General features: G+C 53.4%; 1 protein-coding gene across 8 annotated transcripts in view; it reads right to left on the bottom strand.

Moving 5' to 3' along the window:
• The window catches only part of MYO7B (myosin VIIB), a 103,001-nt gene that overhangs the window by 36,347 nt on the left and 44,310 nt on the right, over nt 1-22,344 (bottom strand). For all 8 annotated transcript variants that reach the window (XM_042994180.1, XM_042994178.1, XM_042994179.1 and 5 more), the window contains 13 exons: nt 20,882-21,003; nt 17,305-17,447; nt 16,507-16,620; nt 14,893-15,046; nt 12,680-12,756; nt 11,433-11,552; nt 10,986-11,128; nt 8,760-8,970; nt 7,936-8,071; nt 5,659-5,822; nt 3,854-3,991; nt 1,846-1,998; nt 1,112-1,210 (listed from right to left, as the gene is read on the bottom strand). In XM_042994180.1, the coding sequence (XP_042850114.1) occupies nt 1,112-1,210; nt 1,846-1,998; nt 3,854-3,991; nt 5,659-5,822; nt 7,936-8,071; nt 8,760-8,970; nt 10,986-11,128; nt 11,433-11,552; nt 12,680-12,756; nt 14,893-15,046; nt 16,507-16,620; nt 17,305-17,447; nt 20,882-21,003 (1,774 nt within the window). The remainder of the gene's footprint in view (nt 1-1,111; nt 1,211-1,845; nt 1,999-3,853; nt 3,992-5,658; nt 5,823-7,935; nt 8,072-8,759; nt 8,971-10,985; nt 11,129-11,432; nt 11,553-12,679; nt 12,757-14,892; nt 15,047-16,506; nt 16,621-17,304; nt 17,448-20,881; nt 21,004-22,344) is intronic.

Below are 22,344 nucleotides of genomic sequence, written 5' to 3' on the forward strand. Positions count from 1 at the left end.
ACGGTGGCCTCAAGGAGCAGCCAGGGAGGGGTGGGCACTCTCCTCCTCCCCTCCTCCACCACCTGCCTACACTGACCGCACCCCTGTGGCCCTCACGGTCTGTCCCAGCTTCTGGGACAGCACCCTGGGACTTGCCCAATGTCTATCCTCCCCGGCCTCACCTCCCCAGTGGAATCTGAAGCCCCTCTGTGTCTTCCCGGTTGTCTAAGTCCCAGAGCCCCAGCACAAGCCTGGCTAATGCATGGACAGAGGAACAGACAGACTAACCAGAGGATCAGGGTCGGGAGGTCCCTCTGGGGACAGATGAAGACAGGTGGGCAGGCTCTATGGGGAAAGTGGAGGGAGTGGAGGACTTTGGAAGGGGCAGGGGGATGGGGTGGCGCTTGGGCGGGCTGGCAGAGCATGTGTCCAGGCACTGATCTTCTCTCCTCCCTCCTCTTTCTCTTTTTGCTCACCCACCCACAGTTTACAAGGATCTCTCCTCCGTGGTTCTTGGACCCAACGTGCAGTCCTGGAGGGCCCAAAGGCTGTGGGTGTCAGCCACAAGCTGCCTCCGTGTGACCTTGGGCCTCGCTGGAAGTTGTAGGGGATGGAGACGGGAGGTGCTGCTTGCACAGGCCTGCTCAAGGACAAGCTCTTCTAGGGGGAGGGGGGCCAGCACACTGGCTCCTTCCACGGAAGTGCTGGCTCTCCAGGGCTCTAAAGAGGTGGAGCTTCCCCGGTTCTGACTCTTTAGACTGTGGCTCCCCACATGGAGGAGGAGGCCTATCTAAGGGACTGTGGGAGCCTACCCTGAGCTCCTGCTTGCTTCTGCCTGGTGGCCTGGGGCAGCTCCCCCTTCTCCTGAGGTCTTGCCTTTGATGCCCTGTTCTGAGAAGCCTCCTGGACTTCTGCAGGCGGGGCTGAGCTCTCCTCATGGTCCCTTGCCTCTCTTCCCCCCGCCCCGCCCCAGCATGGCTTTCTACAACAGGGGTGCCTCAGGGTGGGGGCCATGCCCAGAGCAAGCTCCCACGGCACTGGCTCAGGGTGGGTGAGCGGATGCCACCTGGTGGGCATGAGACCAGTCCCTCACGCTCCAGGAGGCTGAAGACCAGCGTGTTCAGGGGCTCACCTTCAGGAAAATTTTGGTCTTTCCCACTTTCCATTCTTTGTCTGTCCCCAGCCACGTTTCGGCAATGCGCAGGGTCATCTGGCGAGCCTTGTCTCGAAGCTGCCGAGGAGAAAACAGGAGTGGCTTGGTGGCGTTGGAGCAGGCCCCCAGGTGGGAGGCTGAGGCTCCCTCCACAAAGGCTTTCTGGGACTCGAGTCCTCCTCCTCCCCTGGGTGTCAGTGTTGCTTGGCCAGGACACAGGCTCAAGGCACTTCTGAACAAGAGTGGGGCCAGGGGAGAGCCCAGACCCAGGAGCCTCGAGGCCACCACGCCTGGGGCCTCAGCGTGGCTGTTGAGCACTTGGACAGCTCCAAGTGTAGGCAGCTGAGTGTTTGAGAAAGGATGGGAAGGACATCTTGCTCCAAACAGCAACCCCACCAGGGCATGATCTCGCCAGTGTTTGCTTTAAATGGCAGACAGCTCCTAGTACCAACATTTCGGCCACTAGCCTCATCCAGGGAGTGTGACACGGTGGGAGCCAACCCCTCCCTCTCTCCCAGGGCACCCAGGGAGTGAGAGATGGGGCTGGAGGAGATGAGAAGGAAGGGGGTCCAGGAAGGGGCCCTCAGCATCGGGAGGGCAGCTAGAGGACCCCCTTGAACCTGGGGGTTGGGGCACCCCTGAGGTCACTTAATGCCTGTCAGGGCCAGCATGAGCAGGCGGGGGGCGGCGGGGGGGGGGGGCGGGGCGAGCACCTGGAATCTCACGGCGCTGGGCAGCAACACACGAAACCTCTGGGAGAACGCGTCAAACGTGTACCGGATGGGGAAGCCCGACTTGCGGATGTACACCGTCTGCATCATGCCCGAGTAGCGCAGCTGCCGGATGCACAGCTCCCGGTCGAACAGCTGCGGGCGCACAGGTCAAAGGCCCGCTTTCTGAACCGCTGCATGTGCTTGGTGCACCTGCCAGGGCGGCCCTCCCAACCACCCGGCTGTCCCCAGATAGGAGAGAACCCCACGATGCTTGCCTGAATCGCAGTGTATGCTTTAACCTGCAGACTCCTATTTTCCAGAGAGGAATTTGGACCCAAGTCGCTGAAAATTCGGTCCCGAGAGTATTTCCAAGCAGATGGAAGTCGGTAATATACAAACTGTGACTTCCACAAGAACACTAATACTTCCCTCATTCTCAGCATATGCAAAGTACTATGAATATAAAAGTTATTTGCATATGTCATGTGTAAAATGTTTTTAAATGCCCCACAACAATGCTCTCAAAGAAGTTTCCTTGCAGCCTTGCCTGTGCTGGGGTGGGCGCTGTCCCACCTCCCACACTCTAATGGAATGAAGAAACACATTTCCTACCTAGAGTCAGAAAGCATTGTAGCCAGCTTAGTTTCTCTTCCCCAGAGATGGGCATGGCTGATAGAGAGGAATTTGGACACGATACTTTGAGCAGGGGAATGGGGTCTTCAGCCATGGCTCCAGACTCTGCATGGCTTAGCCGCAAGAGAGCCCCCCTCAACCTCCCAGCCAGGAGTGTCTGGGGACTAAGGGCACACCCTCGAATCTGGCAAGCCTACCAGCAGGCTGTTACCCACCTGGAAAGGCTGAGGGCCACAGAGCCAACTGCTCGTGGGGTCCAGGGCCACATGGCAGTTAGTCTTGGGCAACTAATTGGCTCCCATTTATTGAGCATTTCCAGTGGGCTCCATGTTTCTCATTTAATCTTTATAACTGCCCTACATAGTGGGGTACTTAGCTCCAATTTAAAGTTGAGGTGCCTGAGGCTCAGGGCCACACTGAGCAAGGTTCACCTTGAGCCTGCCTGGCCCCTCAGCCTGGCCTCCCCCTACACCCACATAGCAGCCACTGTCTCTGAGCCATGTCCCAGCTGGGGCTGCTGGAGAGACAGAAGCATCAGCCCCAGGCCCCGCCCACCTGTCCCTCAGTGCTGGAAGTGGGGTGGGGGATGAGGGCAGAGGGCCTCTGAGAGCACAGTTATTACCCAACATACAGGTGTTGTGCCTATAAGGGGGATACCTTCTGGATTTCCTGGGCCAGTCCCAATTTCATATACTTTTGTTCTATTCCAAAAATATGCTGCATTTAATGTAATATTAATTTTTTCCCCTTATAAGATTTTTTTGAGTCATTTCATCTCCTTTTAGATGTTATTTCCCAGTTTTGGGGAGTCCTGTATTTGAGCCTCTGGGTGTGATTCCCAAGCCCACAGATCCAGGACTTTTGGGTGGCAGGCTCCTACCCAGCACATATGCAGATAAAGCCACCCTCCAAAGAGCTGCTTGGCCTCAGGTCTTGGTGACAGCTAGCCAGCCTCTAACATCCTAGTATGGGTTGCTGCCTTTCTGAGCCAGGTTTACACACGCAGATGTGCCAAAAACATCATGTATAGGCCTTGCTGCCCCCATAGGTTGGCAGGATTCTGACTTTACAGGAGAGAAAATGGGCTCAGAGAAGCAGAGCACCGGCCAAGTGCAAACGGCTGGTGAATGACAGGCCATAGACAGCAGAGGTCTGGTTATCCAAAGCCCTGCCAGTCACTGACCTTAGAATGGCCTAGACTGGTCACCTTGCCTCAGTGTCCCCATCTGTAAAATGGGGACAGACAGCTCTAATGCTAGCCAGGCCCTGGCATCCCCACTCCTGGTAAAGGAGTGACATGACCCTAGATGCCATTAGACTCATCCAGTAGGTGCTCCCTCCCTCCTCGTGTGTGCCCCCAGCCCCCCCTCATTACCAGTGGCTTCTTGTACTCATTGGGTTTGATGCAGCGGATGAAGTAGGGCTGGCAGCTGGTCAGGATTTTCATCAGCTGGTCTAGGGACTTCTTGAACTGGCCTGCCAGGGTGGAGGGCTGCTTGCCAGAGTCTGCAGACTGCAAGCAGAAGCACAGGTACAAGCGGGGCGCTGGGGGGCTCGGCCTGGGGCACAGCTGACCCAGAGGAGGGCTCCTGCCAACATCCCACAGATAGGCAGGGCTGTGTTCACTCAGCCCCTCCCTTACTGGCCCACCATAGGTTCTGGTGAGCAAGACAGGGCCAGGCGTCCTGCCTAGAGGTGGGGTCCCCCACGTGGGGTGTACAGGATCATGCACCAGCGTGAGAAACCATGTGAGACCTGACAACACTCCCTTTTTACCTCACCCTTCCACATTTTCAGTTCTTGTGTCGGTTTTGTTTTTAAAACATGTTTTATACTGCACATTGTAAGCATTGTAGTAAACGTATATAGTTTTAAAACAAATGTATTGAAACTATGGATGCAGGAGAAAACAAGCCCTAGTGTGTGTTTTGTGCAATGCCTGATCTTTTGTGCAATGCTCCCTGATCAAACCCTCTCCGAGTCAAATGCAACTGAACGAAGGCAGGTACTGCCAAATGGCAGCAATTGGAGACACGTGGCAACACTTTTGAGACAAGAAAGCCACCACTGGCACCTTACAGGAACAATGGGCAGCATTTTCCTGTTGTCCAGGTTGGTGAAATAATGTGCATTCTCCCCCATGTCCTCCTGACATGCTCCAGGGGCCCCACGGTGGCCGGGACAAGCCTATACTCTGGCCTTGCTGTGGGGAGTGTAGCCTAACTCAGTGATGCAGAAGGTATGGGCTGGTCCCAGCTGGTTCCGGACGTGGGCAAGTCCTGCACCACCTCAGGGCTCCTTGCTGCCTTCCTGGGCTCTGAGGTCTCAGGAGAGGCCGCCTACAGAGGGTAGGGTGGGGCATGATATGATGAGAGGTCAAGGGCACCTCAGTGTGGCCAGAACGGAATGCAAGGCACAGGGGGCAGGTTCCTCTGCCTACACCCCAAGTTCCCGAGCCACTCCTGGGCCCATCTCCCTGCCCCTTGGTGGGGGAGTTCCTCATTAGACGATTCATGGGCCTTTTCTGGAACAGTCACTCTTGAGGGGTGGAGATGTGGCAGGGAGTGGGTAGGCAGACCCTCACCCTGCCAGGATATCCTAGGCTGCCCTGGGGAGCACTGAGGGCTCCCTGTTGCCCACCTCCCTGGCCGGTGGCCCGTAGTGCTGCCCCTGCCACACCACACACCCCACACCACACACACACACCACATACATACCATACACACACCGCACCCCACATACATCACACAAAACGCACTCCACACACCCCACACCACACGCACATATACCAAATAACCACACACACCACACCCACCACACATACGCCCCAGAGATACCACACAAAACGCATACGGCATGCACACACACCACACAATACATATACCATGCACATACCCAACATATACATAGAGACCAATCTAGAAACATAATATTAACACCAGCAGATGTGCCTCCACCAGACCACCACACACTCAGAAGCAGGCCTGTCAGTGTGAACCTGTCCCCTTACCACTGCCCACACAGCAACCCCTCACTCCTGATTTTCGCTCACTTCTGGGTCCTGACTGAGCAACTGAGACCCAGGTGATAGGTCTTTCCTGTGTGTGCCTGTCTGACCCCTGAGGCCCTAAGGGCTGAGAGACCCAGGAGGCACTGGCAGGGCCACCCACGGGAGACCACCTTGAAGAGCTGGCTCCCTGCCTTTGCCCGGATGATGGTCCCATGGCCCATCTTGGTCCCCGCCGACTCCAGCTTGAATATCTCCTTCAGGAACTTGTTCTCGGAGGAATAGACCAGGGTGAGGATATCTGTGCTCAGCACGTCTCGATTCTTTTCCAGGAAGCCTGTGGGGGAAGCAGAGCCCACTCGCCAGCCCAGTTCAGCCATCACCACAGACCCACAGGGGAAGGGGAGGGCAGCAGTGTGGGGACTCTGGTCACACCAGGAGGCCTGAAGGAGTCCCTGCCGAAGCTGCCCTCTCCATCCCTCCCTTGACCTCCCTGTCTGGCCAGCAGGGCCCCCCTGTACCCAGGCCTGCACTCATCTCTGCCCAGTGTGTCACACCCACCTCTAAACCCTCTGACCCCCACACCTGCCATCCCCTCCACAACTCCTATCGAATCCACTGCCAGTCCTTCTGCCCGAACCATCCCTCTGATCACAGCCCACCACTCTGCCCGCTGTCCCACCCTTCCTGGCTCGTGGCCCAGACTGTCCTGCCCAGTGCTGCCTGCCCAAATACTTCCTCTGCTGTCCTGTCACCACAGCATGCCTTCCTCGTCTCCTCCTTCCTCGTCCCCCGGGGCCCCTGTGGCCCTGTACCCCACTGGCACGGAGTTACCCTCAGAGGCCCCAGCCCTCCCACACCTCCAGCCCCCGCTGGCCACTCCTGGACACTCTTCATTCCTCAGGCACCCACGCCAGCTCTGGCTCATTCTTCAAGACCGGCTCAAGCATGGTCTATTCCAGGAGGCTCCCCAGGGCCCTCCTCAGGGCTCCCCTGGCCTCTGTGTGACCTTTCTCATGGGCTCTACTGCTCAGTTCAAGGGTGGGTCGAGGACTTTCCCTTTCCTTCGCCACCCCGCCCCCTCTGCTGGGTGCACCACAGGAGTGGGACAGGAGTGATTGGTGATCCCGTTCCCTCAACACCCCCAGCCCTCGCCGTCACTGTAACTGCCAGGTGTACTCTGGAGCTGACCAGCAGCCACCGGGGACCATATGTCCCTTCAGGGTACAGTCTAGATTTCCCTGCAGTGAAATGTCTGAGGGCTCCCCTCGGGGCTCTGGCCCACTGAAGTTCCGGGTGACCTTGGGCAAATCTGATTCAGGCAGCTACTTATTCATATAAAGGAGCTAGAAAAGGAAAGCAGGAGAAGGAGATTGTGAAGAAGCCTCCTGCCCCCACCGATAAGTCCTGAAAATCTGGCAGCCTGGTAACATCCAGGGAGCTTGCAGTCTGCAGGGGCCTCTCCTGCCCTCGCCCCAGAGCCCTGACACAGCGCCGGGAGGATCTGTGCGTCCACCTGCCCCAGCTGGCCAGTCTGGCTGCTTCCAAGCCCCTGCTCTTCCTGAGAGCCCAAAATGGAAGAGGGAAAGGAATTCAGACTGCTGTGTCTTACTGGCTCCAAGGATGGGGCATGGCTTACTGATTAGGAGGTCCTGAGGGCATATTTCCCTCCTCATTAGGAGTTTAAATTGCACAGGTCTTGGGGGTGAATGTGTGCCTTTAGGCAGAGTGTGCATGAACCTGTGTGTGCGCTCTGACAGAAGAGGTTTAGATTTGTTTTTTTAATGTTTATTTATTTTTGAGAGACAGAGCATGAGTGGGGGAGGAGCAGAGAGAGGGAGACACAGAATCCAAAGCAGGCTCCAGGCTCTGAGCTGTCAGCACAGAGCCCAATGGGGGGCTCGAACTCATGAACAGTGAGATCATGACCTGAGCTGAAGTCAGACACTTAACCAGCTGAGCTGCCCAGGCGCCCCTGACAGAAGAGGTTTAGGAACCAAGCATGTCTGTGGTTGCTAAGGCAGACCTGAGGGCCTGGAGCCCCCAGCCCCTCTACCAGCCCTGCTCTGGGGTTCTGGAAGGTCCTGCTAGGACCAGGGCCATCTCCAGCCTGAAGACTGAGAATCCATAAATTAAGGAGGGGCGGTGTTATGGGCTGAGTTGCATCGTCTGCCCCTAGCCCCCATCCACACATTGCAGCCCTAACCCCAGGACCTCAGAATGTGACCATATGTAGAGATGGGGCCTTTACAGAGGTGATTAAGTTAACATGAGCCTATTAGGTGGCCCTCATCCAGTATGAGTGGTGCCAACAAACCATGTCCATTCCATTCCCTTTGTCCCATTGCCAGCTCTGCAAAATGACCTTGTCCTCTCAGCCTCCTTCCCACAGCCCCCCTGGAATGGTCCAGATCTGGAAGGGAAGGGAAGTGGACAGGAGCTGCGCCTACCTTCTGTCTGGTAGTACACCTCACCGGCAAAGTGCGCAATGCCAAATCTGGCGTCGTGGATATTCTTGGGCTGCAGGTAAGCCTTGTTGTTGGCATGGACACTGTTCAGTTTTTGCAGCATGGTGGTATCTGTCCCCTGGAAGAAGGCACACGCCCTGTGGGCTGACGTCCCAGAGTCCAGCCATGCACGGGAGGTCAGCTGGCACAGCCACAGGGCTTCGGGGCTTCCTCACAGGGGCAGAGCAGCTCAGCTCAGAATGACTGAGGACCCTTCTAACAGACGGGAAACTGCCACTCAGGGGTTGGTGACTAGTCTCTATAAATGAGGGCTGAGCTGGGAGCAGAGACTGGGTCTGCTGACCTCCACGGCTGGCTCTCCGGCTCCACCCTTCCCTACCGTTGTCCAGGTACCTGGCCCTGGCTTCACCCTTCTCTGGACTCAGATTGCTTTGAAAGTCTAGGGACTTTCCTAGGACAGGCAGAGCACCTTGAGGGCGAGAAAGCAAGCATTTCCATCTCTTGTACCCTCTGCAGCTCTAGGCCCACGAGTGCTTAGGAAGCCCCTCTTAGGGTGAGTTCTTGGATGTGAATAAACAGTGACTGCGATGTCATGCTGCTGGGGAGTGGGAGCGAGGCTGGAGTCAGGAGGCCTTCCTGTAGGAGGTGAAACTTGCAGGAGAGGAGGTTGCCCGGGTTGGGGCTGGTCTGCTAATGCCTGACAGAGGTTTCCGCAACCCAGGGGACCCAGGAGAGTTTCCCCACCTCAAGGGTGAGACCTGTGAGTGGGGCTCTCCACCCGAGGGTGGGTGGGCTCAGGGACACACCTGCGGGAAGTGGCTCTCTTCGTCCAGGAGGGAGATGATGCTCATGGGCTTGAGGGCCAGCAGGTCCAGGGTGGGGCGATTGTCACTGTACTGGATGTAGTCCCAGGCGATGCCCTCCGAGAGGTACTCCTCCTGCTCCACGGTGAACACATGATGCACAAAGAACTGCTGCAGGTGCTCATTGGCAAAATTGATGCAGAGCTGCTCGAAGCTGTGGAGGGAGCGCCGCCCCCGCAGGAGGGGCCCGGTCAGCCTGTCCCTGTCGTCGCCGGCAGGACCCGCGGAGCTGCCGGCCGCTTGCACCCAGCCTTCTGCGTAGCCTGCGGGTGCTCATCCCCATACACACGTACACGCAGTCTCTACCCTCCCCCTTCTCTCGTCTCCGCCACCATCACCCGCTCCAGCCCCTGGCAAACAGACCTAGAGACCTTGGTCAAGAGCCGAGCCTTGGGGGACCACGTGACCCGTAGCAGCCCCACCCCGAGGGGCACAAGGCCCCAGTATTGAGGGCCGAGGGCCGGGCTCCTCTGCATCAGCAAGAATCCTTACTCCCGCTCCGGCCTCCAGCTATTCTTCCTCCCCGCTTCCCATCTCAGGTCGGCGCCTCCAATCATCACCCCCCCCACTCCCCCCCCCCCCCCCCCCCCCGGACTCACAAACCAAGGAGTCACACCTGACACCTCTGTCTCCTCCCTTCCCAGTTCCAACTGTCTGCCAGAGTCGGGCCCCCTCACTCCAACACAGCACCCTGCTCTGCTGACTTTGTTCCCACACTGCAGCCGGGGCCCAGGCCCCTCACTCACCATCCAGAGCACAGCCGCGGCCTCCTGCGGGCTCTCCCCACATCCCCATCTCACACACTATGTGGCAGGCTCTCTGGCCAGCAGCCCCGCTGTCCCCCTGCTTCCAATCCCCTCTTTTCAGATCCCCACAGTGAACAGTGCACATAGAACAGTGCAAAGCCTTGCTGCGTCTCTGAGAGTGGCCTGGGTCGCTGCGGGCTCCTTCCTGCGGTGCTGTGAAGGCACCCACTTCTCCCCGGCCTGAGTGGTCACATGTTTGCTGCCTCCCTCCTCTCCTTCCTCATTACCCAGCTCATTGTGTTCATCCCTTGGGCCTTTCTTCCTCCGGATGGGTTGCCCACTTATGCAAAACCTCACCATTCCTGAGACTGGTTGTTCAACGTCTGTTAACCCGGGAGGTGAGGGGACAGGTCCACCGTGTGCCCCACTCCCAGCATGCAGCCTGGAGAGCACTCAGTGGCCACCTACAGGAAGGGACTGGTGCCCTGTCACAGACCCAGCTCAGGGCTCCCTCAGGGAGGGGCCCCTGCATAAATGACCGGATCCCCCACAACCACCTCTAAGGCAGCCAAGGTGCTTGGTCGGCTCAGCTGTCGCTCCTAGGGACAAAAACCGATTATCTGAATCACACCTGACTTTCCTGTGCCTGAGAGCTGCCATTGCCCTGGGCTTAGCCAGCCTTGCCCATCCCCCCAGCGCACTGAGCAGGCCTGTGCCCTGCCCGCCCCACTGGTCCGGGAGGCAGCAATCCCAGCATGCTCCTGCTTGCTTGTCCTAATTTTCCTCCTCGGACATCCTCCTGCCACTCAACAGCGCCCCAGGGCATCACTTGTCCTTATTTGACTCCGCTGCCTGACTCCCTTCAGCGCCCTGTCGCCCCCTTCCCCGGTCCTCATCACAGTCCCAGCTAGGCATCGCTTTTCTGACCTGCCTCTTGCCTCCAGCTCGTGGGCCTCCAGTCTGGGCTGCTGGGACACTGGGACACAGGGCCAGAGGTGTCCTGCCTTGCCTGACCCTTGCCAAACTCAAAAGTCAGGGATGGTCACAAATCTCCTACCTTCCTTTCCCCGTTACTAGTAGGGTATCCCACCAACGAAGCAGTTGGATCAGGGCTAGCAATTTCCATGTTCACCCCTGCCTCACGTGATAATTCACTTCAGTTCATTAGCAGAGCAGATGGGTCAAGAGGGGTGACAGATGCTGGGCTGCAGCCCGACTCTTGGGGAGGCCTTTAGCTATGTGGCCTTCTCTAGATGTGCAGGGGGAGTCAGGGGGAGGCACACAGACCATCTCACTGCAGACACATCCGGGCCTGCAGAGCAGTCCCATGGGGGTGGGAGGGTTACCCTCCAGCTTGCTCAGCTAGACAGGACCCAAGCCGATCTCCCATTCTCTGAAAGCAGGCGAACTGAGAACTTCATACCTATTATTCTGGAAATTTTCAAAACCAAATATGTCCAGGAGGCCGATGGCCCTTCGCACATTTTTGGGGTCCTGGGCAGGTGGAGTGAAAATTGCAGCATTGATTTTCTTGACAATCCACAGGAAGAGGTGCCCGTAAATGCCCTGAGGAGACATGGGGGAAAGCCCACAGGCTTTGAAGCATAAGAGGAAGGCTGGCTCTTATCTCTAAGTTCACCGGCAAAGGCTGCACCCACACTGGATATCCTGGACCTGCTGAGGGGTGTTATCCCTACTTATAGGCAAGAACCCGAAGCCCAAAGAGGCTAGAAAGCCCACAGTCACCTGGCAGGTGACTGGCAGTCAGGACCAGCCCAGCCATTGCCACTCTTTCCTGTTCTCTACCAGCAGGGCAAGGAGTCTTGTTCAACACACAGACACGGGGGCCCCTTCTCCCACAGCTCTGTACCTTGACAAAGGCGTCCCTCCGGTCTGCAGCCTGGGTGATGTTCAGGGGCCTGGTGACAAACTCCCCTCGGATGACGATGGAATGCTTGATCAGACAGTCCCGGAGTGCCTGCCACTTCACCTGGAAAGGCAGGTGAGGCCTGGCATCATGGCTGATGTGGCGGGGCCTGGCTCCTTGGCTCTGACCTACCTAGTCTTGTTTTCTCCCATGACCAAACACCCTAGGCCCAAGGCTTGACGGTGGGAGATGCCTATGGGGCTGTGCAAGAGGGCTGGGCCAGATGGAGACCAGAGTCAGGGTCCCTGGGCAGGCCCAGGCCCAGCATCAGTCTGAGCACTGGGGTGTTAGAGTGTTCCAGAAGGATACACAACCTGGATGGGTCCTGGGCTTGCTGGCTGCTTGGATTACCAGCTGTGTGCTGGTCTCCTGGGGGCCGGGGAAGGGGCTGGTGCCATAAGCAGACCTTGGAGAACAGTGGGCGGGGAGAGTTCTGAGGCCAGGTGACTGGCATCTGGATGGACCCCAACTGAAGCCATTCCTGCCTGGGGGCTGAAGGCCTAAGGGAACAGGAGGATTCTGGATGGGCCAGTCCTCTCACCATGCAGGGAAGACTGAGCCAGCAAGAACCCAAAGTTTCTAAGAACCCTGAACAAATTAAGAATATTAGCAGCAAAATGTGATTGCTTTGTTTGTTTGCTTGCTTCAATTCTATTAATTTCCCACCAGAACTGTCAACAGGGTGTGACATGGAGGAAATTATAATGTTCCCAGGGCAGAGATGTGTCTCCAGCCAGGGCCTGCCATCCTTCCTCCAAGCGAGGCTCCACTTTCCCAGAATAGCACAACTCCGGAAGGCAGGGGCTTATTGAGGCAGGCAGGGAAGGTCCAGTGTAAGGGCACTGGGCCATGTGGCCGTGTGGGGGGAGCTTGGGGACTGGGTGGGGTGGGTAGTGACGATCCTGAGTGAAGGCCCCTGAAGAGCAGGGGGGACATGGGGAAGAGGGAAGAGACGTGTGTTAAAGCTGGACTGATCATTTTGTTAAAGATTAGCTCACACTGCTTCCCACCCCCAGTGTCTGCAGAGCCAGATGGGTTCAGGGGTTGAGCTGAGAGTCTGGGAGAGGAGTTGGGGGGAAGGAGTGGGAGCCTGGGGAGGGTTATGACAATCAGGAGTCAGGTGGCTGTGAGCCCAGACCCCTGGGGCCCCTCACAGAAATGGAAGCTGGCAGACACAATGGCCAGCCTACCTCCAGCAACTTCAGCACGATGGGAAAGGCAGGCGTCTCCATCACATCAGAGGAGTCCAGGTTCTCGAAGACTGCGGCTGTGGAGAGAAGCAGTAACCCGGACTGGCAAGGCAGCCGAAGTGATGGATCAGGGGTCCCAGTAGGGCCTGGCCTGGGCAGCCACAGATCCACCTATTAGGGGCAACTGTTCCTGGATGTGGGGCACCACCTCTCCCAGGCCCTCTCTGTGGGAGCCAATGTCCCTGGTGATTACCAGCCCCTTAGCTGTGAAGGAGTGTAACAGACTACTTCCCCCTCCACTCAGTGAGGTCGTAGCTCTGGGTCAAAGTGAAGTTTGAAGAAAAGAGGGCTTATTTGGAGGGAGAAGGCTGGTGCTGGTGTGGGCAGGATGGGGTCTACTAAAGAGAAAGATGAGCCATCAGCCCCCTTCAATCCACTCTGCTGTCCATGGAGATCCAGGCATCATTTATTCATTCAGTCAAATAAGCGGACATCCACAGAGCGTCACTATAAAAGCCAGGTCCAGTCCCCTTGCAGAGGTTTCCTGACCGGCCCCTCCTAGCCTCAATCCCCTTCTCTGAGGCAACCTCCACATCAGGGCTGCTGGGGGTGCGGGGGGGAGGAAGTGTCGTTTCTGTATGTATATATTTTCTCTTTTTTAAACTTGAAAAAATTATAAAATAAAGCATTCACATAAAAAAGTGTATAGAACCCCAAGGCGTGTTATAATAAATAATGATTAAGTCAACACTGTGTATCCACTACTACTGCCAAGATACAAAGCCTGGACAACATCTGAAGCTCTCATGGTCCTTTCTTGCTAAGACCACATTCCTCCCCACTCACTAATGGAAACCACTTCCTTGCTTTCCACTACCTAAATATGAGTCCTTAACAGCATTTAATCTCACCTGTGTTTAAATTTTGTTAAGTGTGATCTAATCGAACGTCTGATCTATAAGACCTGCATTCTTTTGTGCCTGGTCCCATGTCCTCGACACCACATTTGTAATACTCTCCCAGGTCCAGATGCCCCCTGTGTGTGTGTCAGCACCCACCTGTCACCAGCAGAAGTGCCAGTGTGGTGGATAGATCACACGGGCAGAACAACAACTCTCCTGGAGTAGATTTCCTTATATGGTGTGAGAGAGGGGTCCAAGTTCATGTTTTCCACATGGACATCCAACAGTTTATTGAAAAGTCTGTCCTTTCCTCACTGTTCTGTGAATCGGTGTCCTTCATGAATTCTAGAACCAACCATAGTTCCTTCCAATGTTGCCTCTGCCCCATTCTTTCTCTCTTTTCCTTTAGTACACCAATTAAAGGTGTGTTATAACTTCTCACTGTGTCCTTCACATCTCCTACTCTCTCTTATATATTTTCCATCCTTCTGTATCTCCATGCTGTGTTCCAGCTTCTCCTCTAGCTCACACACTCCCTCTCCATGTATATAAAACTGGCTGTTAAAACCATCCATTGAGTTCTGCATTTTGGTCTTTTTTTTTTTAATTTTACAATTTCTACAAAGTTCCTTTTAAAATACATAATGTCACATTTTCTATTTCCAGTTTCGTGTCTAAATTTTCAAGCTTGGCTTTTTCTTTTCTTGAACATAGCAAGCATAGCTGCTTTATGGTTTGTGTCCAATAACCCCAAACATCTGAAGTCTTTGTGGCTCTATTTCTATTGTCTGTTATCTCTGCTGATTCTCACTCACAATATCTTGTTTCCTCACTCCTATCTATCCCCAGCTGCATGTGAGATGCTGTGTTTGAAAAATTGTTTAAAGTAATAATTTGTAATCAAAATTGGTGCCAGTTTCCTCCCGAGAAGGAAGGATCCATCAGATGCTTGGAGGCACTAACAGGCCAGGTCACCCTAATGCCCAGACCACCCAGATGCCTACAAATGGACTTGTACATTCATGCATGACTCTGTTTACTCTGGTTCACCCTTATCCTCAGGGGGTAGCCCTGTAGGGTCCCAGCTAAAACTGGGGGACTGATCAGAGTTTTCATCTTCAGGGGGCCCTAAGCTTTGACATCTTCCCTGTCACACCGTGAGACCTCCAAAATCATAGCTACGATTTTCAATGCATTTTCCAAGGACAGGGTTAGACTATGTGAGAACTCCCAGAGACTTCTTCCTCCTCCTGTTCCAGTCCCTCCAGTCTTCCTCCCCAGGGGGTACAGTTTGAGCGGACACAGCATTACCCATGAACTCCACGTTGCCCAGGTGGAGAATGGCTGCCAGCAGCTTGCTGAGGTCCCAGTTCTCCGAGTCAGAGAACATGAGAATCTTCATGGCAGAGCGCACGTGGGCATAGTCCTTGGCGTCGTTGAGACCCTCACAGGAGGTGCAGTTTCCCTGTAAGATTGGGCACCTCAACATTCTGGGGGCCACCCCACACCCCACCTCCTCCATCACAGGGCTAATAAGGCAGAGATGTGTCAGGGACTCAGCCAAAGGCCCCTAAGAAGTGACACTTCACAGGCTCTAGGTGGACTCTGAGAGGCCAGCTGGAGAGGCTCCAGCTCAGAAAATACACGGAATTATTTCCAGAGGCAGAATCATGGTAACATAGACACAGCAGCCAGCAATGGCAGTTGGAAGCTGTGTGGCCTCAGCCAAACCGTTGATCTTCTTTGAGTCCCTACTTGTCACCCATCCCTGGGGAATCCTGCGAGTTCATTGCTTTAACAAACACCCTCCAAAGCTCCCCATGTACCAGGCCCTGTGCTACTTGGTGGGAATTCACAAATGGAGAGGCCTAGCCCTGTGTGGGACGCCGTGCATCCAATAAGGGAGGCAGGAAGCAAATGATGGTGTCATACTCTGTTACAGGTGCTGCTGAGACCAAAGAGGGCTAGGACAACCCTATGGGGAAGTGGGGAAAAGCTTCCTGGCGAAAGCACACGCTGTACTTCATAGCACCACAGGGAGAGGGCAGTGTAGGCAGAGAATAGCCGGAGCTAGGCTGCGGAGGCAGCGGCGGGGCTGGCAAGGAAGCGGGGGTCATATGGGGAGAAGTGGAGGGATGATGGGGATCTGGAGGTGCTTGGAAACCATGCCAAGGAGCCACAGGGAGGCCCCTGCAGAATGGCAGTCAGAGACAGGATCTGTCAGACTTGCACCGTGGAAGGAAGGTCTGCAGAAAGGATGATAGATTAGAGGTCAAGTCTGGTGACGGGAGGATGCTGGAGGAAACTACCACCGTGATCTGGGAAAGAAATGAGGAAGGCCTTCAGGCAGTGAACGTAGGAGAGAGGGGCTAGGCAGAGGAGATTCAAGAGGCAGAACTCTGCCATCCCCTTCTCAACAAACGGGCCGGATGGCCGCATGCGCCGCACTGTTCCAGGCGTGAGGGTGCAGCCCAAAGCAAGAGCAACTCCCTGCTTTGCTGGAGTTCAAGTTCTCAGGCACCTACAAGGATGGACGACTGGAAATGGGTGGATGAAATCGAGGAAGGAGAGGTGCGGCTACGACTCTCCGTCACCACCAGGACCTCTGACCTCTGGAACCAGAGAGAGCTGAGGTTCGTGGAGAGGGACTAGGAGTTCAACAGAAAATGAGGAAACACACGAGCAAAAGGAAGGCCTTGACGGTCACAAAAACAGAAGGCTGGAGTGGAGGATGGAAAAAGGGAGCCCTCAATCCCCGCCGCAGGGCTTTTCTGTGGCTGCAAACCCCAGGTGTAGCAGGAACCAGCCTTCCTTCTTCTTCTTGCTTTTGCTCTTGGGAGGCTGGGTGGGGCAGTGCTGTCAGGTTTGGGGTGGGAGAGGTGGGCAGGGAGGGCAGGGGCGGGGTGAGAGGGGGGTGGGCCTCACCATCGTCAGGTAGTGGTACTCGGAGGGCGTCCCCAGGCTCAGCAGCTGCTTCTCCTCAGCGCTCATCCCCTGGAGCATGCAGTAGAAGATGTGGTAGTTCCGCTCCTCGGGGGCCTGGTGGGGAAGGCGGTCCAGAGAGCCTGTAAGCATCCCCCACCCCCAGGCCACCAAGCCGCCTCCAGCCCTGTCCCAGCTTCTGCTCCAAGGTCTGTCAACCAGATGTGGCTCTGGCATTGACCTGAGGGACGTTGGGTTTGGCAGATGTCCCCATCTTGGGCTTCCAAGGTCAGCTCTTGCCCACAGCCCTGGGCTAAAGGCCACTCTTCACAAACTCCTGGCTCCCAGGGGCTTCCCTGCATCTCCACTGCTCCTCCCAGCCCCGAGGTCAGCTTTCCTAAGTTGCAAGCCAGGGAGTGATGCCAGGATCCAGATCCTTAGCTCAGGACTGGCCTGGCCTTAGAATTAATTCTAGGAGAGGTAAGTAGTAAGCACCAAACAATGTAGAACATGATGTGGATGGAAAATTCAAAACAGAAAATCCTATGATTTCTTCTTCTTGAATACTGGGAAAGGACCATCATTACCCAATTCTAGGGGTCCTTGGCCCATCTCAGGGTAAGTACAGTGGCAACAAACTAAGACCTCTGAAGGTCTGTGGCAGGGGCGGGAAGGGGGGTGTCCCTGGAGAGGCGTGAGAGTGATGGAAGGGAACCTGTCATAAAAGCCTCTTCATCCCGACTCCCAGCCCTGGGGTGGGCGGAGGTTCCCCAGGACCAGTGCAGCAGAGGGAGTCCTCACCTGCCGGCAGACCCGGGACTTCTCCAGGAGAAACTGCTCGATGCGTGCACCCTCGATGACCCCGCTAGGATTGAAGTGGATGTCGATATACTTCCCAAAGCGGCTTGAGTTATCATTTCGGATTGTCTTGGCATTTCCGAAGGCTGAAGGTCAGAGGGTGATGCCCATGATGGGAGCAGAGAGGGGGAAATTTACTTTTAGTGGGATCATCTGGGAAAGCTTCTTAAGCCCAGAGTTGAAGGATTGGGTAGCATTGCACTGGAGGGTGGTGGCAGCCAAGAGTGTGCTGAGGGGAAGACAAAGTGCAAGTAAAGGTGCAAGTGTCGGTAAGCATGGGGTGTGCTCACAGAGCGGGAAATTTGGCTGGAGCATAAAATATAGAGGAAAGCAGTGGAAGACAGACGGAACCAGTTAGTAGCATAGAGCCTTGAATGCCAGGTTAAGATGTTTGGAATTAGTCTGTGGGTGATGGGGGAGGCAGGAAACCTTCTGAGGGAGTATGGGAACAGATTTGCATTTTGGAAAGATTGCTCAGGCTGAAGGGCAGGGGCTGGTAGGGCAAGCTGGCAGGGACAAGGCTCAGATGGGGGGTCACACCAGAAGGCATTTGGATTGCAGCATGACTGAAGGTGCGTTTTTATAGAGCTGTTTCTGTGAGCTTCTCGGACATGACCCACAATAAGAAAGACCCTTTGCAATGAGTCTCAGTGAATACACACCCCCACCTATACATGTAATTAAAAGAAAATATTCAGTACTGGTTCTGATCAAGAGCTGTGCACTGGGGTATTTTCTCTTCTATGCTATTTAATTTGTCCTAAAAGACCGGGGTGCCTGGGTGGCTCAGCTGGTTGAGCATCCGACTTTGGCTCAGGTCATGATCTCATGGTCTGTGAATTTGAGCCCCGAGTCAGGTTCTGTGCTGACAGCTCGGAGCCTGGAGCCTGCTTCGGATTCTGTGTCTCCCTCTCTCTGCCCATCCCCTGCTTGTGCTCTGTCTCTCCTCTCCTCTCCTCTCCTCTCCTCTCCTCTCCTCTCCTCTCCTCTCCTCTCCTCTCCTCCTTTCTCTCTCTCTCTCTCAAAATAATAAACATTAAATTTTTTTTTAATTTATAATTTGTCCTAAAAGACTAATTTCAAGACTCATTGGTGGGTTGGGTTGCAGTTTGAAAATACCACCATCCATCATTAGTCCCAAGAGAAGAAGGAAAAAGAGTCCTTGGTCTCTCCCCCTTGAGGAATCCCGACAGATAGCAGAGGCTCTGATAAGGACTAACTATGCTTCAGAAACCTACTTTGTGTGGTTCAACCCAGTGGCCAATCTCTCTTCGAGAAAACCTGATGTCAGCCCTTTTTGGTAGAAATTGGCAAGCTGATTCTACAATGTATATAGAAAAGTAAATGTGGCCACCAACACTGGAGGATGTGTGCTACCTGATTGAAAAACTGACTAAGCTCAGAACTCAAGACAGTGTGGTATTGGTGAAAGAGTAGTCAGAGAGAGCAATAGAACAGAACAGAGAATCCAGAAACAGACTCACACATGTATGATCAACTGAGTTTGGACAAAGGTGCAAAGGCCACTGAATGGAAAAAGAATAGTCTTCTTGGCAAATGGGCCTGAAATTCTTGGATATCCTTATGAAAGAAAACAAGAAACGAAAGGGAAGGAAAAAAAAGAAAAAAGCAGAAACTCGACTCAGACCTTGCACTATAGAGAAAATGAACACAAAATAGATACAGATCTAAATGTAAAACCTAAAACTGCACCACATCTAGAAGAAAATGTAGAAGAAAATCTCTGGGTTGGGCAAAGATTGCTTAAACACAACACCGAAAGCATAGTCAAGGAGAGAAACAAAGATAAATGGAACTTCATCGAAATCTAAAACATCTGGCCTCTGAAAGACACTGTCAGAACGGAGGAACAGACTACAGACTGGGGCAAAATATCTGCAAAATGCATATCTTATAAGGGGTTTGAATCCAGAATATATAGAGAGCTCCCAATTCATTAATAAGGAAACAATTTAAAAATGGGCAAAAGATTTGAACACATACAGAGAAGATACGCAGATAGGAAATAAGCCCATGAAAAGATGCTCTACATCATTAGCCATGATGTGAGTCACCTGGGTGACTCAAGTCAGTTGAGCATCCAACTTCGGCTCACATCATGATCTCACAGTTCGTGGGTTTGAGCCCCGCATCAGGCTCTGTGCTGACAGCTCAGAACCTGGAGCCTGCGTTGGATTTTGTGTCTCCCTCTCTCTCTCTGCTCCTCCCCCATTCATGCTCTGTCTCTCAAATATAAATAAAAGTTAAAAAAAAAAAAGTAGCCAGCCCCAAAACGCTGAAAACCATTTGATCTCATTTATATAACTTTATGGAAAAGATAAAGTGCTGACTCCCCGTGCAGTTTAAAATCTATGTATGACTTTTGACTCCTGCAAAACTTAACTACCGATAGCCTATTGTTGACTGGAAGCCTTACCGATAATACAGTCGATGAACACATACTTTGTAAGTTATATGTATTATATACTGTATTCTCACAATAAAGTTAAGCTAGAGAAAAGAAAATGTTATTGAAATCATAAGGAAGAGAAAATATATTTATAGCATTGTACTGTATTTATAAAAAAAAAAATCCACATGTATCCACAGCGGACTTGTGCATGTCAAACCGTCATTATTCAAGGGTTAGCTCTACAGGGGAGAAAAGAGAAATTGGTGGTTGCCAAAGACTGGCGTTGGGAAGAGAGGCCATGAGGGAAGTTTTGGGGTGATAGGAACATTCCATATCAGGACTATGATGGGCATTCTGACTGAGTTTGTCAAAACTCATAAAACTGTAGATGAACTTTGTATGTAAAACATCCCTCTGTTACAAAGAAACAGGAGAGAACCCACTGACCGTGGCTGGGTACTGGGGGGTTGAGGTCCACATCTCTGGGCAACCCCCACCAGAGACTGAGTGAGGGGATGCTGAGGCCTGGCACAGTGCCCAGTGCAGGGCACTCATATAGGCACTTTGCTCTGGGCTCCGCCTTAGGCTGGCCAAGACCTGGGCAGATCTGCGTGCCGTGTGAACCTCATCCTGCCAATTCTGCCTTCCCTTTCCTGAGTGTCCTATGGGCATCCCAGTTGGGTGACATTTCCTGTCTGTTCCTGCCACCTCCCCCTTCATCTTGCAGGGTCACCCCTCATAGACCCCTTGCAGACAGTCTTGACACAGGCTTAGCAACTGCTTCCTCGGTGGCTCAAGTGGACACACCCAGCATTTGCCAAACTGATTTCATCCCACAGTCTTTATTTAAAAGGAATACTTGTTTCAATCCCGTGAAAAATATGCTTAAAGAAAGCTTGTTTACAAGGTCATCAGTCTTTCCCATTCTGGCTTCCCGGGAGCCCCCACACTACCATCTACTTCATGCTGGTCTTTCCTGTCCTGAGGGAACCTGAGTCATGGAAAGGGTATGGCCCATCCTGTCCTTCCCCATGGACACCTCCTGTCAGGAAGCTTCCAGCCTACAGGGTCTGGGGAGGAGGGCCAGTTGTGAGGGTGCCCACTTACCTTCCAGAATGGGGTTGGCCTCCAGGACCTGCTGTTCAATCCATGAATGCTGGCCACTGACAGTGGCCAGGAACTGCAGGATGAGCTTGGTGGTCTCCGTCTTACCTGCCCCAGACTCACCACTGCGAAGAGGGCACACAGGGCATCAGTCAATAAACCAGCAGTTTCTTCAGTACCCCCAACTGTTCTGCAGACCCACCACAGGACTGCTTTCTGGTCTGAACAAAGATGCCCTCCCCCCCAAACCCCTGTGCACAAATCCCACCACATTTGCCCTGTGGGTCTCAGCTGTCTACTTTGTATTGGTTATTGGCGAGTTCGTCTTTTCTGCCCTGCTTGGATGGGAGCTCCTTGCAGGCATGGTTGTATCTGGTTCATTCCAGTGTCACCGGCCCAGTGCTCAGTAACTACTGATGAATGAACGGGACCAGATGGCACAATGTCTTGTTGTAATATCCTCTGCGTGAGCAGTGAGTTTATGTTGGCCAGATGGGAGACTGCATCAGTCCTTTTGAAAAGCAATGCAGCATAGGTATCAAAAACCTTCAGAATTACCCTGCCTTGAGCCTAAGAAAGCAATCCTAAAATCAGAAAAAGCTTTCTTCACAAAGCTCTCTGCTCACTAAAGTATTATTCATTTATCATCACAATTGCAGAAAATCCGGCACACCTGGCTGGCTCAGTCAGTGGAGCTTGTGACTCAGAGTTGTAGGTTCAAGCCCCACATTGGGTGTAGACATTACTTAAAAAAAAAAAAATTAAAAAAGAACAATTGTGGAAAATCAGAAGTACTATAAAGTGGGGGCGATTAGTTATGGTCTCTCCAGTTAGAGAACACTAGGACCAAGTCTATATGGGGCTTTCAGTAAATGTGGGCAATGCCAGTAGGTACAGTAAAGTGACAAATGTCCACTGTCTTCAGTATAATTGTAACCAAGGGGGTAGGGGAAGCCATCTCTTCCAGAAGTATCTAGCAATTTTTTTCCAACAATATTTTTCTGAAATTTTGTAAAATTTTCATAGTGAATATATATTCATTTCATAATGGTGAGATATGAAAACTTGTTTTTTTAATTTTTTTTTTTTTCAACGTTTTTTATTTATTTTTGGGACAGAGAGAGACAGAGCATGAACGGGGGAGGGGCAGAGAGAGAGGGAGACACAGAATCGGAAACAGGCTCCAGGCTCCGAGCCATCAGCCCAGAGCCTGACGCGGGGCTCGAACTCACGGACCGCGAGATCGTGACCTGGCTGAAGTCGGACGCTTAACCGACTGCGCCACCCAGGCGCCCCTGAAAACTTGTTTTTAAAAGTTTCTTAAGGAGTTGAATTAAGTTAAAAATATACTCAAATCTGGCACATAGCACACTCAGGTTAATAGTTAATTACTGTTATGGAGGCTTGAATATCACTTTTGTATCAATTACTTTTTATTATGGAAAATGTCAAACATTACAAATGGA

This window comes from Panthera tigris, chromosome C1 (genome assembly GCF_018350195.1).
Source record: "Panthera tigris isolate Pti1 chromosome C1, P.tigris_Pti1_mat1.1, whole genome shotgun sequence".
Lineage (NCBI taxonomy): Eukaryota > Metazoa > Chordata > Mammalia > Carnivora > Felidae > Panthera > Panthera tigris.